A 14,697-nucleotide genomic window follows, 5' to 3' on the forward strand; every position below is an offset into this window, starting at 1 on the left:
GATGTACATACGAATCCTTCCTTAGCAATACTGGTGTTTTCATCAGAAGATATGGACTCACAAGAAAGTAAATCTTATTTTCTACAGCTGTCATAAGGGAGAGCTAAACATGGTATATGACGTTTGTGGAAAGCACACTCCATCTCAGCTCTCCGCTTTAGACTAACTGAACTGGAAAGCTGCTCTCCCTCACAGAAGTTGTGGTCAAAGTCAGACAGTCTCAACCTGGATTTATCCGTAAATCATTTACATTCATTAACTGAAAATGGTTTTGTCTGTTCTGCTCTAAAAATGGTTTCCCTGAATTAGTAATAATTCAAGATGCTAGCCAAAAAAACGTGAAGTCAGGGGTCAGGGGTCAGGTTAACCTGCCTGCTGAAAACATGTGTGAATCTCTGAGTTGCACTACTGGCTCCAGGCTTCTCTTCCTCATGGCTCCTGATCCAAGAGATGTGGCCAGTGAAAATGGGCGTGGCTGCAACATCCCTGCATTCTGACCAAATCTGCCAGCCCCTTGGAAGACATTGCAGCTGGTGCTACTTAGAGCAACCCTGGGGCTCAGGTTGCACTCGAGTCCATACGGAGAACCACACAGATAGCCTGGAGCCACCTTTGCCACCTGAACTCCAGGTACTGATGATTTCACTGGGAGGGCTTAATAGAAGATTTGAGGCCAAAAGAGCAAATGCAATCCTGGGATGCAGAAATAGGGTAATCTCAAATAGGAGCAGAGAGGTTATTTTACCTCTGTATTTGGCACTGGTGCAACTGCTGCTGGAATCTTGTGTCCAGTTTTGGTGTCCGCAGTTCAAGAAGGTTGTTGATAAATTGAAGGAGTTTCAGAGAAGAGCTGCAAGAATGATTAAAGGATTGGAAAACATGCCATCAGACTCAAGGAGCTCCATCTATTTAGCTTAACAAAGAGAAGGTTAAGGGGTGACTTGATTGCCTAATTTCAACTTCCAGCCAGTGGATCATGTTACACTTTTCTCTGTTAGACTGAGGGCCCATCATTAAACATTTGTTCCCCTTGTGGGTATTTATAGATGGCAAACTGAGACTGAAAATAAAGTATATATTTTTAACTGTGAGAGTAGTCACCCACTGGAACAATTTACCAAGGGTCATGGTGGATTCTCCATCACTGGAGCTTTTTAAAGCAAAGTGGATGTTTTTCTAAAAGATCTGCTCTAGGAATTATTTTGGGGATTTTTTCTGGTCTGTGTTGTACAGGAGGTCAGAATAGATGGTCATAATGGTCCCTTCTGGACTTAGAATCTATGAGCTAGACTCCTCAGACATCTGGGTTTGGGCTGGTCTTGTTCCCACTGAAGTCAATAGCAAAATTGTTGTTTACTTTAGTGAGAACAGGTTGAGACCTTTTGTGGGTGCTTACAGTTAGATCTTGATGAGAAACATATTTGCAAGAGGCCAATCCTCCCACCCCTGTTCCAAACAACCTTTCCTTCCATATCGCTAACTTTATCTGTATCTCCTTTGCCTTCTCTCAGTGAAACTGGATAGAACTTAAGGTTTTATGATATAGGCAAACCAAGCCTTGAACTTTTCAGTTGCCCCCTATATCTTCTTTCTACCTTTCTGGTTCCCATCCTCCCACTCAAGGGAAATATTTGAAAGATAAGTTGGCATATTTTCTACCACCTTCAAATATCTCTCTGACTTAATGTTTTCTTAGCTGGAAGATAGCTTTTCAACATATATATAATCCTATTCACCTAGACATGTGAGGAATTCCACTTTCTTCCAGTGGGAGTTCTCAGGAAGGTTTAGGTTAAATGGGCCAATAAGGGAAAAGCATGTAGCAGAAGATTTTACCCTCTAAAGAATTTTTTTTAAAATATGTCAGAATATCTAACTGTCAAAGAATTTAAACAATAATACCTGATCTACAGGCCAGAGTGCAGTGCTTTCTAATATAAAGATTGCAATCTCCCTACAGTGCACCTAGAGATTAATCAGGTTCAAAACAATATGTCATGCAGGGCTGGCTAGCTGATAGGTACACCAGGGGACAAACCTACAATCCTCTCTTACTAATTCCCACTGAAAATCTAGGTAAAATTCCACTACAAATTACCTCCACCTGTTTATGGAGATATAGAGACTTTATCAAAGATGTGACTTAAGAAAACTTGCATTCAAGCATTTCATTTAATGTTTGTAATGACTGAAAATTGTTATTGCCTCATGCTTGTTCATCTGGCCTATGTAAAATGAGCTGGTAACATCAGTCCTGGTTCTGTTGGATATGTGTCCATATCACAGAAACCACCATTGTGACTGTTAGTTTCAGCAGAGAGATAAAGGCTGGAATTGGCCTTGGAGAGTGAATTGGCCTCTCAGCCTCTAGAGATGGAGGACAAAATTCTGCCCTTGGTTATACCATTGGAAATTGGGAATAGTCACACTGGATTCCGTGGGGTTACTTAATTGTAGCTGAAAACAAGATTTGGCCTGGTACCTGTAGAGAATCATTGAGACACGTGGGCAAGGCAATGTATAGAATTTCATGCAATTATCTGTGCTTTGTACCCATGATGGCAATACTCCCACTGATTTCTGTGGAGGCAGGACAGAGCTTTGGGTGGGTGTTCAATCTGGCATGTTTTATGATCCCTAAAAATAATACAAATAATGAGAAAACTCAAACATGAGAGAATCACAGCTGTAAATCCATCTGCAATTAGTTTCCTAAACAATAATTTGTATCTCACCTAGATAAAAGTTTAATTTCAACTAATAACTTTTTATCAACCGAGGAGTCCAAGGCCAATATTTTTTAAAGTGAGAGCCTAAAGTAAGGCTTCTAAGTCAATATATAGGCACCTAAATAAGTCTGAGGTGACTTTTGCAAGTGCTGAACAACTATCAGCTCCCAATGAGTTCAATGAGAGTTGTTGAGTGCAGCACTTCTGAAAATCAGGTCTCTGATTTAGGGTCCTAAAAGTACACTCAGGAGCCTAACTATAGGCACCCACTTTTGAAAATGTTGACTGAAATAACAGCTTTTAGAATTTGAGAACCCCCTTGTGGGTTTTGTTGGGGGCCTGCTTTTATTGGTATAAATGTCACTCTTGATGTTTTCCCATCAAGGCTGCTGCTCTCAGTTTCTGTTTTGGTACTAGTGCATGGTGGTGTGAGGGCACAGACATAACTTCTGCAGCCCAGGGAGAGTAGAAGGAAAGGTAAGTTCAATTTATTTATAAAATTATTACATTATTTTATTAGACCTTTAAACTTTATTTAAATTCTTTATTTGAAAAAAAAAAAAAAGGGGGGGGGGGGAGGTATCATATTTTAATTAGTAGTCGTGTCAAAGGAGAGCTAGATTAATTATTTGAAATTACTCTGTCCAGATGGTTTTAATTTTCACAGCAGGGAACTGGCATCTCCTGAAGGTGATATTTTTCAAATTAAAATCAGCCTGGATATTACTCATACATGTTGTAGTTGGGGGTGACGTGGTGTGTCCTCTACTTTCCAGCCTACACCATGTTCATGAGTGCGTTCTGCCCCAGTGAGACAAGCCTTTGAGTTAAAAAGGTGCAGGTTGCTCACCACCAAAAATTAAATCCATCAAAGGGGTATTAGGTGGCTCAAGGAACTGGTAATGGGATATGAAGTCTTTTCATTGTTAGGATGCTCTTTTGAATTGTCAGACCAAAGTGACCAAGAGATATTACTTGATGGTCAGCATCCTACTTAGTAGTTTTAACAGAGGCTCCAAGAACTGACTGGACTTAGAGAATGCATTGCTCTCCAACCCTTAGAGGCAGTTCTTCCAGAAGAAGATTGAGGCATGCTGTCAGTGTGGAGATAACTTTTATTGCTGCTGCCTATGCCTTACCTGGTCTGTAGATAAATGGAGGACCTCAGTCTCCAGAGTTTCCATGGAGGCCACTTTCTGGTCCCTTGATTGTTCACACATCTGGGCAGAGTTCCTCTGAGTGGTATCCATTGACTCCTGAGACATCTTCTTGGAGCAGTGGGCATTATCTGGGGTTCCCTGCCTGGTGTCTCCTTCTGGATCCCTTGTTTTGACCCTGTGACCTGTACCCCATCCTTGTTCATTCATTTCTTTTTCTCCCCCACTGTAAATTTCTGGGTTCTTTGGTCCCTGACTGAATGGGGTGGGTCTGCCATTGTTTTGGTGCCCATCCCCTCAGGTGAGAGAGGGGCCAAAGAATCACCAGTAGGCTGACCCAGCAGCCCCAGTTATCAAGTCTTTCTTAAGCACTGAAATTTATATAATACATATACATGTTAAATCCACCTGCTGTTAGATACTTAAACAATAATTTCTCTCTCCCTTGATATAGGTTTAATTTCATGGGATATCCTTTTAACAAATGAAGAATCTAAATAAATGTAAATATCTGTTGAACATTTGGTAATTGTAAGAATAAAAATACCAAAATCACATCTCTGTCTGAGCTGCAGAAGGAAAGCTCCATTGAGGGTTAAAGTTTTGTGATATTTGCACTGCTGGAAAAAGCCAAATTCTGACTTTACAAGTGGGAAAAATATTAATGTGTTTAAATGAAACAAACTCGTATTTCTATCCCCTTGGTAAATCTTTACAGTGAACATATTTGCTCTTAGAGGGTTTTAAAGGTTTGAAATATGAAGGTCAAAAAGAATGTGACTTTCTGTAGCACAGATCAAACATTCTCCAGTGTTTGGCCAAAGCTGTGTTTTTAGGGTAAGACGTAGTTCTTACAAATGTGAGAATTTCCAGTACAGGGCCTGGGTTTGTAGAACAGTTAGACATTCTCTGATTAAACTTCTATCATGTCTGCTTTCCATTCTGAACTCTAGATATGGGCCTGTGCCAAAAGGCCAGATCTGAACACTTCAGACTTTTGGGGCGGATGTTTTGGCCTCATCTTTGGTCCAGATCTGAATTTTGCAGCTGGCCCCTTGCTCTGTAATGAGACAAAATGAAACTCTGGATCCAAATGCCTTTGCATTGTGGCGGTGGGGGTGGCTTGCAGATCTGGATGCCAGTTTTGGCCCATCTGTGATGACCAACTTGTGGCATGGCAAGTGACATATTAATTTAGAACTGTGCAGAGCGAAAAACCATCCTACACCATGGATGCAGGGCCACAGAAACTCTGCACTCCAACATGGTGACCATGATGGTTGTGTAAGGCATTCCATGCCACAGGCAGTGTTATAGGCTCTGTGCCCATGGGGTTGCTGCAATGGCAGCTGGTGGTCTGCTGAGAAATCCAGGGGACACATACAGGACTTTTAAAGAGCCAGTGTCCTTATCACAAAAGAACCAAAACAATAGGTATTAATTTGCTCCCTGTTGTCAGTCTCAGTGAAATTGCCAAAGCCTGGAGGGGCCATGAGAACCACGCACTCTTTTGTCTGTCTCGGTTAGGGCTGGCACTCCACTCGTTGGCCTGCGGTAAAGAATTCAGTTTTCACATTGTTGATAATGGCACCATTCCTGAGAATGTAATTCATGTGACGTTTTAAGGGAGAACCTCCCTCCCCACACGTGCTATCTCTATGTGCTACTACAGCTGTTTTAATGTGGACAGTAAAAGTGTAGGTGTGTAAATCTGGGGTAATCAACTGAAGTCAGTAGCATTATTTTCGATTTATACCTGTGTAACCAAGAGCAAAATTCAGCCTGTGGTAAGGTGTGTGGGTTGGTTGGTTGTTTTTTAATGGTGCACACTCAGTGATTCAGGTGAACATAGGAGAACGTAGCTCATTCACTCCAGGACTTGGTCTGATTGCTCTGGTAAATGCCTTTTTTTCTTCTTCCTTTTACAAGCCCAGCTTCTAGTGGAAACAGACACGTTTGGCAGTCAAGTCCGGATCAAAGGGAAAGAGACAGACTTTTACCTTTGCATGAACAGGAAAGGCAAGCTAGTGGGGAAGGTAAGTGTTTCCTATTAATTCATTTGTAACATGAGCATTACCTTTAGCAGTGACTGCGAAGCCGTAATGATGTGTTCCGAACTTTGCCTGTCAACCCCAAATGAAAAGCAGGACTTGAGGAATGTGGAATTTTTAAAGCAGTCCATCCCTTTACCAACCCTTCCCCCACTATAAAATAAAGCAGCCAACCACCAGGATTTTATTACTGATGCTTTCGGTATGCACAGGTTTCCATTTTACAGTTGCATAGATTGACAAAAGATGTATGCATCTCAAAAACAATTGAGTACTTGCGTTACATGATATAAATCTCTTTTACCTTGGTGGTTTAAAAAAAAAAAACAGAAAAAGAAAAAAGTAGGAACATGTTAGGGAGGTTAGCAATGTAATGCCTGTTTTAATAACAAGAGTAGAATATACCGTAGCAAAGCTAATATTGGAATCTGAGCATCTTATTAGGGCTGGGCCCCACGGTTCTTGCATTACAGGAATATTTTATTACTTTGGATCCCAGCACAATAGAAGCATGTAACAAATTACACTTACTTGCCCATGTAGCTTAACTTCTTTGCTGAAATCTTTTTTTTTTTTTTTAAATGTATTAACTTGTTTTTGTAACTTACGTAGGTTCTTTGTATTGTTGGTGAATCCAAAGTTTAATCATTGGGCAGGCGGCTGTCAAAGTTAAATGCCACCACACGCACATAAAAAGCACCCACCCCCTGCAACACATGAATTAAAACACTGGCAATCCCTGTGGCAGTGAAAAAAGGAAGCTGAGTTTTTTGCTTTGAGTCAACACAGGCGGAGCACTGAAAGCCACATTCCCAAATAGAAACCAGGTGTCATAGTCACTCTGGTGAGATGTTATGTACTATGGTGGTCCCATGAGTGACACTTGGCAGGCAAATGTCTTCTGATAGGGTGCTCTCCTGCAGCCTTTACTCATCTCAGTGGGGAGTACTCATGCAAGTAAAGGCTACTTTCAAGACTAAGACCATAATTTTCAAAAGCACCCATTAATCTTGGGTGCCCAACCTAAGATGCCGAGGAGCTAATTTTCTGAAGTGCTGAGCGCTGGGATTCCAGTTGAAATCAATGGGATTTGCAGATGTTCAGCACCCTAGAAAATCAGGCCTAGATACCAGATTCACCCAGTGGTTTAGGCCCTTAGCCTAGGGTTTAATAGAACCACATTAACTTCCCTGCTCTGCCACAGATGTCTTGTGTGACCTGGGCAACTAACTTGGAACCATAATTTTTCAGGTATTTAATCAGCTAAAGATTGAGATAGGAGTTTTTGAAAATTCCACCAAGCACCTAACTCCCAGGGCCAATGGGAGTTAGGTACCTAGGTGCTTTTGAAAACTAGGCACCTCTCTGTATGTAGGGTTGCCATCTTCTAATTGCTGGTAACTGGACCCCTAAGGCCCCACCCCCTACCTTGCCTCTTCTCTCAAGGCTCCATCCCTGTCACTCAATAGATCATCTTCATCACCCCTCATACCCCAGCTGTGCTCCCTCTGATCTGGGGCTGGGCTGGGAGCTGCTGCAGCTTGACAAGGAGCATGCCTGAAGGTAGAAGGTGGCCCTGGCTCAGCAGAGGCTGGCAGGGGTTAATGACCCAGCCCCTCTTACCCTCCCGCCCACCTCCCCCCCAGTTGGTAATCGCATTTTGGTGTCCAGTCAGTACATCTGACCGGACATTGACAGGTCCCCTTTTCTATTGGACTTTCCAATTGAAAACTGGGTACCTGGCAAACCTAAATGGCACTCAGATACAGAAGCCAAAACCTGGACAGGTGGCAATCCTAATTAGGTGGCTAAATACCTTTAAAAATCTGGCCTTTAGCGTCTCTGTGCCTCAGTTCTCCCTTGGATGCAGGGATAACAACACTGCCCTGCTCACAGGGGTGAGGGGTGTTTTGGGGATAAATACATTAATGGCTGACAGGTGGTGCGATACCACAGCTGTGAGGGCCATATAAATATCCAAGGTAGATTGACAGTGCAAAGTGACTGTAAAATACCACCATTCTGCTTCAGTAGTGTTTACACTGGTGCAAATGACTACATAAGGTGCAGGGCAGCAACAAACAAGCCTGAAGGGGCTAAAGCCAGGTACCCAGAAACAGGCTTGTCAGATGCCACTTTTGAAAATTTAGACCTAAGTCTTTTCAGGATCAGTCCCACCATTTGTCTCATTGGGTGTGAGTCAGGACATTTATTCAGCTTGTTAGCTACATGTAATGTGATGTTTCAGTTTCTCTTGGTGTACTTTTCATGACGCTAAGCTGGCAAACAGTTCATTTAAAATAAATCTTTTCTTGTAAATATCGCATCTGAGCCTTCCTGACTGCTCCGGTAAAGACCCAGATTGCTGACAAGTTCATAAAACATGCTGACCTGAGCAGGAGGGGGGCATTGAACGTTGTTCTGTTTGGAAGGAAAATGTTCCAGATGCATTGCCCATATTAACAGCTTCTCAAGAGCACAAACGAAAATAACAGCATGTCTTCTTGATACCAAAGAGTGGTTTTAATTAGTATCCTAGTTTCAGCTCTTTTTGTGGCAAGGGTTTGAGGGAGTGCTTTTTAGACTGAATGCTCTAAACAGCTAGTAAACCCTAAGGAAAACATTAGATAAAAATTTGTGCTTGGGCTAATGCAAATATCACATTTGGAGAGGAAATATGAAGCACAGAATGATCACTTTGCATTTGCCCCAGTGTGTCCATCTGGCAATAGTGGAAACTTGAGGCAAAACTGGTTCTTTTTCTCTGCTTGTTTCCTATTGCCTTACACGGCATAATCCCTAACAATACCAACAGATGCCATCTGGCTTTGTTCTCCTTCTCAGTCAGTATTTTTGGATTGTCCCCAGTTGAAAACCTGCATTGAATTTAGTTCTTTTTGTTTCCCATAATCATCTACAAAGGGTATTACAAATTGGAGCAGGTTGTTGTTGTTCTCATTTGGAACGTCTGACGAAAGTAACCGTTTCAGAAACTGGGCTCGTGCCCTACGTTGGAGCTAGTTATGTTACAGGCAAACAGATTAATCCTCAGGGTTCAAAAGAGCAGCCTTCATTTTTCTTTTTCATTGACTCATTTACATCCGTGCCAGCTCTTCTGAGTCAAGGCTTCCAATGGAGCTTTCTCAGGAGCTCAAAATCTGGTGTTTCCAGCATTTCTCTCCCTTTCTTGTTAGTTACGCTTTGTGATTTCACAGCTAATGTTGGCCAAAGGTCTCAACAGTGTTTCAGGCATGATTCTAACTCTGTTGTCACTGTAGGCAGGTTCTGAGTTTTCTCAGATGGGGAAATAGAGTTTAGAGGGAGTTTAAATGATTTGTCCAAGATCAGAGAGTCAGTGCTAGAGGCAAGATTAGAACTCGGGAGCTCCTGACTCTCATTCTTCATTTCAATCTGCTGACCCACTATCTCACAACACCTCTGGAGACCAGCATATGACAGATGTTGGAGAGGGAATGACTCTTTTCCTGTTACAGGTGACCTGCACAGCAAAAAAGCAAATTAGATCATGCGTGCCCTTTAGTTGCTACTGATGTGCTGTAAAGAAGACCCGATGGGGTTCTTTCTTTCTTTCTTGTTAGAAACAGCACATCTTAATTTCCGTTTTTACTAACGGTGTCTGTGGACCGCTAACAAGCTAAGTGGGATTATGACATCACTAGGAGAGAGATGGAAAGTTGAGCAATTGAGGGTGGAAAGGAAGTGTGAGTTTTGTTTAAAACTTCGTTGTCTGTTGTTGTTAATGCCCATTTGACTCAGGCTTGTGGCCCACACTTGGGAGAAGAGCGTGCTCTGAAAGATTTAACATTCCTGCCTGTACCAATGAAAGCAGAGAAGGTTTCAACTCCAGTTCTCTAATCAGCTAATTTTAGTCATCTTTCCTAGTATTGGGATTTCCATGTTAAGTAAATCTTGTGTCCAAAGTGTTCCAGACAAAGCGATGATCGATGGATAACATCCATCACTTGCTCTAACTGTTTTTTTTCTCTTTTCAGTTTACCCCTGAGTGCACATGCACACGTTCTCCTTTGGGCTGACTGTTAATTGTAATGAACGCACTAGCGTTGGAGATGCTGAGTTACATCAGATGACAAACTGGCCCAATCATTTTAGATTATGCTGAATTCCATGCCGCATGGCTAAAAGAATGCTCTGTGAGGATTCTCATCTAGAACTTAAGGGCTCAATGTTTTTGCTATAATTGAATTTTCAGTGTGAGAGGTGAGATCTAGTGGTCTCTGCAGGAACTCCCAATTCTGACCCTGGCTCTGATAGTGTCTACGTTGGAGGAGGAGATGTAATTTCCAGCTCGGTGAGATGTACCCACGCTACCTTTGATCGAGCTAAAAATACCCATATAGCCACGGCAGTGTGAGAGGCAGGACCCACCCCAAATACGTGCCTACGTTTTCAGACAGGACCATCCTGCGGGCAGCTATCCTCTCCCACCACTCATGCTGTGCGTGAGCTTGATCAGAGCTAGCACATGTCTGTTTCCTTGAGCTGGAAATTACACCTTTAGTGACTTCCAGTGGGGCCTTAGACAAGTCACTTTCCTTTCCACTTCAGCTTCTCTATCTCAGAAATTGGGATAATGATCTGTATAATGTCGGAGGGTTCGGAGACTTCATGTTTGTAGGGGACTTTGAAGTTAAGTGCTAAGTAATATTCTGTGCATAATAAGGACTACAAAATCTTCACAGCAGGGAACGGCAGACAGTCATGCAAGCCAATGGCTGTTGGTTAGTTTGTTCACCTCTAAGCACGATGGAGGTGTTGTGTTGGTGCTGGGAAATTGAATTTTCATTTCAAAATGAGCATTGTAGACAAGCCTCATCATGTCAGGCTCCACAAGCTTGCTGCATAGTGTACCTTCTGCTGCAGAATTAGGTGCTATATAGAATTTGGGGATACTGTGAAGTTTTCCCTTTGCTTCCCCATGGGAAGGTCCATGCAGTGGTCCATGGTTATGTAGCATACATGTGATTGGTTAGCCATGTGGATGTCACCCTGGGAATAAAATTGATTATTTGGGCCGTGCATCCCCTGGATTCATGTTCACCAGCCTGAGTTCATGAGCAGTTTGAGGACCTGGGTTGATTCTATCTGCACGACTGTAAGGTCTCCAGTCCCTGCCCCCAACTTGTGCCCTAGCTGCTGTGCCCCTCTACCCCTCCCGATCTGAGGTGTCTTCTGGGAGATGGGGGGGGGGGGATTTGACTTCCCCCTCCTACTTCCTCTCTGGAACTGAGAGGCCTGATCGTTCAGGGGTGATGGGTAGCCCTTCACCTATTTTACAACTTCAGGGATGCAGTCAGGTGAAGACCACTGTGCTCCCCCTCCAAAGTCTGTAAGGATCTTTGGGGTGGGAGCTCTCCCATTGGGCCCCTGCTCATGCCACAATGGCTGCTTCACTCTGACAAGGGTTGAGAACATCTGTAATCCCCAGTGCACTGTTGCTAGGGAATTTTTCATGGTTCTCTAGCAACCACCCTGGGGATTATGAGGAACTGTCTGCCCTTGCTCTGAGGTTAGCAGCTTGGAATCTGGGATAGCATTGTTTCCCTGCTGTAGCAGCCCTGTAAAGGTGGGGCCATGCCACTTCCTTGTCTGTCAAAGACTTTTATGGATTGATGGGGTGGGAGGGGGCAATGATCATTACCTGGAGGCTTCCCAAGGCTGCAAAATGGGAGGAGAGGCCACTCACAGAAGACCCTGGAGAAGAAGCACCAGCCCTAGGGGGAAAAGGGAGGGTGGATGTCTGGCAGCTGCTCCTCTGGATGGCAGTGAAGGGAAGTTTGGGAGCAGGGAGAATCCAAGAGTTTGACGATGCTGAGGTGGATGTGGGAGGAGCTAGGTATGTCCTGGGGTTGATCTAGGAGGAACTCCAAGCAATGTGGCAGCTGTTCCTTCATGGCCAACCTCCATGAGCTGAATCCAGCAGTTTTCAGTACATGATCCCTGTGCAGTGTTTGTTTTGTTTCCCCTTCTTCACGGCGTCTGTCGCCAATGCAGAAAGCTCCCTGACGATCTAAGTATCTGCTCCAGCACTCCCACTAGAGGGAAATGATCCACTAGGTATAAGGTATGTCTCCCTTTCTGCCAGGTTGGGTGAAGCTGGCCCCGTTTCTGAGAGCATGCCTATACTACAGGTAGACACCTGCGAGGTGGGAGGGTCCCACAGCTCAGGCTGCAGTCCGAGCCCAAATGTCTACACCACAATTAAACAGCCTCTGAGCATGAGCCCTGCAAGCCCAAGTCAGCTGACATGGGCCCACCGGGGAGGTCCAGTTGCAGTGCAGACACACCTTGAGGAGACAGGACAATGTGGTTACTATCAGGTGCCAATTTTTCTGCTGTAGCTCTCTGTGATGCCTAGTCTCATTATGGCCATTGGACAGCTGGAAATGCCCAAGTGATAATATGAGGGTGAGTTCTGGCAGAGCATCAAGATGTGAGTCTGTAATGAAAACCCAAGAAATATGAGACTGTTTCGATGCCTGACAAGCAGGAAGATGTGTTTCTCACTGATGTCAACCATCAGAGTGAATTGGCAGGGAAAGTGTGGAAATAAGAGGTGGAAAAAGCCCCAGAAAGTTACTTTTCCAAGATGATTCTAAACCTTAGTGCATCCAGATCTTCCCTGTAACTTTCTGGTGGATGTTTCACTAAGTTTAATAAAAGGGCAAGAAGATGTAACACATCTAGGACCAAATCTGAATCTTTTAAAATCAGACTCTAGCAAAACTCCCACTGGGTCAAAACTTTAGGTTCTTACTCAGGTTTTATTCACTCCCTACTCAGTCTAACATCCATTGACAAAAGCTGCTAAGGACCTCACAATCTGGCCCAGTGGGAGTTCTGCCTGAGTAGAAACCTCAGGATTTGGCTCCTGTCTCTGAGTGTAGGTTGGGATTGCATGACATTGTAGTCTAAAAAGAAAATGGAAGGTCATGTCCTAACAAAATCTCAGACCAATTACATTAACTCAGCTATCTTTAAGAACACAAAATATAAGAAGATGCAACATATCCGTATTGTACAATATGCTGTTGCACGCCAAACTAGCACTCTAGCTTTTACCATATCCCTCTGAGTTTTCGTTTAAAAACCACAAGGACTTGAAATTCAAACTCCCCAGGAAATCACCTTAATATTTTCAATATTTCTTGAAATAAGTTTGGAATTTTAAGGGTTTTCTTTTATTCCCCCTTTCTGTGTATTTATGGACAATTTCCACCACCTACCCCCAGTTCCTATTAAAGGGTATAAAACAAAGCCACTTGAATGGTCTGAACTTAAACTCATTCTACTATAAAACCAGATGAAGCAAAGTTTTACACTGAGTCCAGGTCTACGCTAGGAGTGCTCTGCCAGGATAGCTTTACTGGTTTCTTATATTGCCAGAGCGTTCCTAAAGTGGATACAGCTTATAGTGGCAAAGCTGCAATGCTGCAAGGATACCTTATTCCAGCCCCTGAGCAAAATAAGCAATGCCAGCAAAAAGCCAGTTTGCTGACACAACTGTGTCTGCAATAGGGGCTTTTGCCTGTACAGCTATGTTGGTCAGAGATCACACCCCATCATTGCCCTGACCAACACAGCTATGCTGGCACAGGGAGTTTGTAATGTAGACCTGGCTGAAGAAAATTACCATTTTCTTGTGGCTTTCCAAACCAATATACTTAATGTTACCAGAGTGTTGCTAATACCACATGGTAAGGATCTCTGTAGTTTTGCACACTGCTGCTAGATGCCAAAGACTGTTCTGGCAGAGCTTTATCACTGACTCCTGCCAGCAGTGGTCTTGAAGGGAAAGTAATAATTTAGGGTTTGTTTACATTACAGCTTTAAAATGGGGGCTTTCTTGAAGCATGTGTGTGTTGAAATAGGACAGTTGGAAAAAAATAAATCCAACCGCATCAAAGAGTGAAGGTGTTTGTTGTTGTCCATGTATGCAGTCCTGGCCCTTTAAAATGCTCCTGGTTCATAGGGAAAGGAGTGTCTTCTTTTACAAGGACTCAGTGTTGTTCAGTGTGATTCTCCATGCAGGGTGGGAAAACTCCTGCAGGACAAAAGGAATTTTTAAAGGGCCAGGACTGTTTGGTGGGAAATACGGGATGGAGTTTTCAAAAGCACTCCGCATTGGCCTAGCTGCACCAGTGAGAGTCTTACAACTGACCTTTTTGGGAGCAGTGTTAGGCCAGCCTTGGGAAATCCCACCCCTAAAGCACTGATTCAATAAAAAACATTCTGTCATGGTAACATTGAGGGTCTGATTTAAATAGAAATGAGAGAGATTCCAAAGTAAGGTTAGAACTGTGCCTTTAACTCACCAGAACGTGCCCATGAAGAACACCTGGTGCATAATTTCTCTCTACATGTCTACATTTCAGATCTCTTCTGTGCAAGGGGATTCTCTGTTGCAGGACAATGTGAGTTCTGAGCATGTACCAAATGCAGGGTGTGTCAGAGCCACAGAGATGAAAAAGGTGTGCACGTGGCAGGGAAGAATTCTGCCCAGAGCACTAGAGCTCTACTAAATTCTGCCTTTCTGCTTTGCAGGGGTTTGTTGTGTAAACCTTTTTCTTCCAATTCAGCATGCATCAGATTCCACCCACCACCGAGTTTGGGATTAAAACTGATCCCAAACGACAAAGTGGTGCACAGTCAAATCTATCAAGTTTCACTTGGATTTGGATCAGAATTGTGCATTTTACATTGGAATGTTTCTTTCATTGA

The 14,697-nt window shown here is 43.3% G+C and overlaps 1 protein-coding gene across 6 annotated transcripts in view; it reads left to right on the forward strand.

Moving 5' to 3' along the window:
- Positions 1 to 14,697, forward strand: part of FGF18 (fibroblast growth factor 18) — a 105,364-nt gene that overhangs the window by 75,237 nt on the left and 15,430 nt on the right. For all 6 annotated transcript variants that reach the window (XM_067566354.1, XM_067566353.1, XM_067566358.1 and 3 more), the window contains one exon: positions 5,816 to 5,922. In XM_067566354.1, the coding sequence (XP_067422455.1) occupies positions 5,816 to 5,922 (107 nt within the window). The remainder of the gene's footprint in view (positions 1 to 5,815; positions 5,923 to 14,697) is intronic.

This window comes from Emydura macquarii, unplaced genomic scaffold (genome assembly GCF_026122565.2).
Source record: "Emydura macquarii macquarii isolate MOO-44397 ecotype Brisbane River unplaced genomic scaffold, CSIRO-AGI_Emac_v2 contig_2768, whole genome shotgun sequence".
NCBI classification, from domain to species: domain Eukaryota; kingdom Metazoa; phylum Chordata; order Testudines; family Chelidae; genus Emydura; species Emydura macquarii.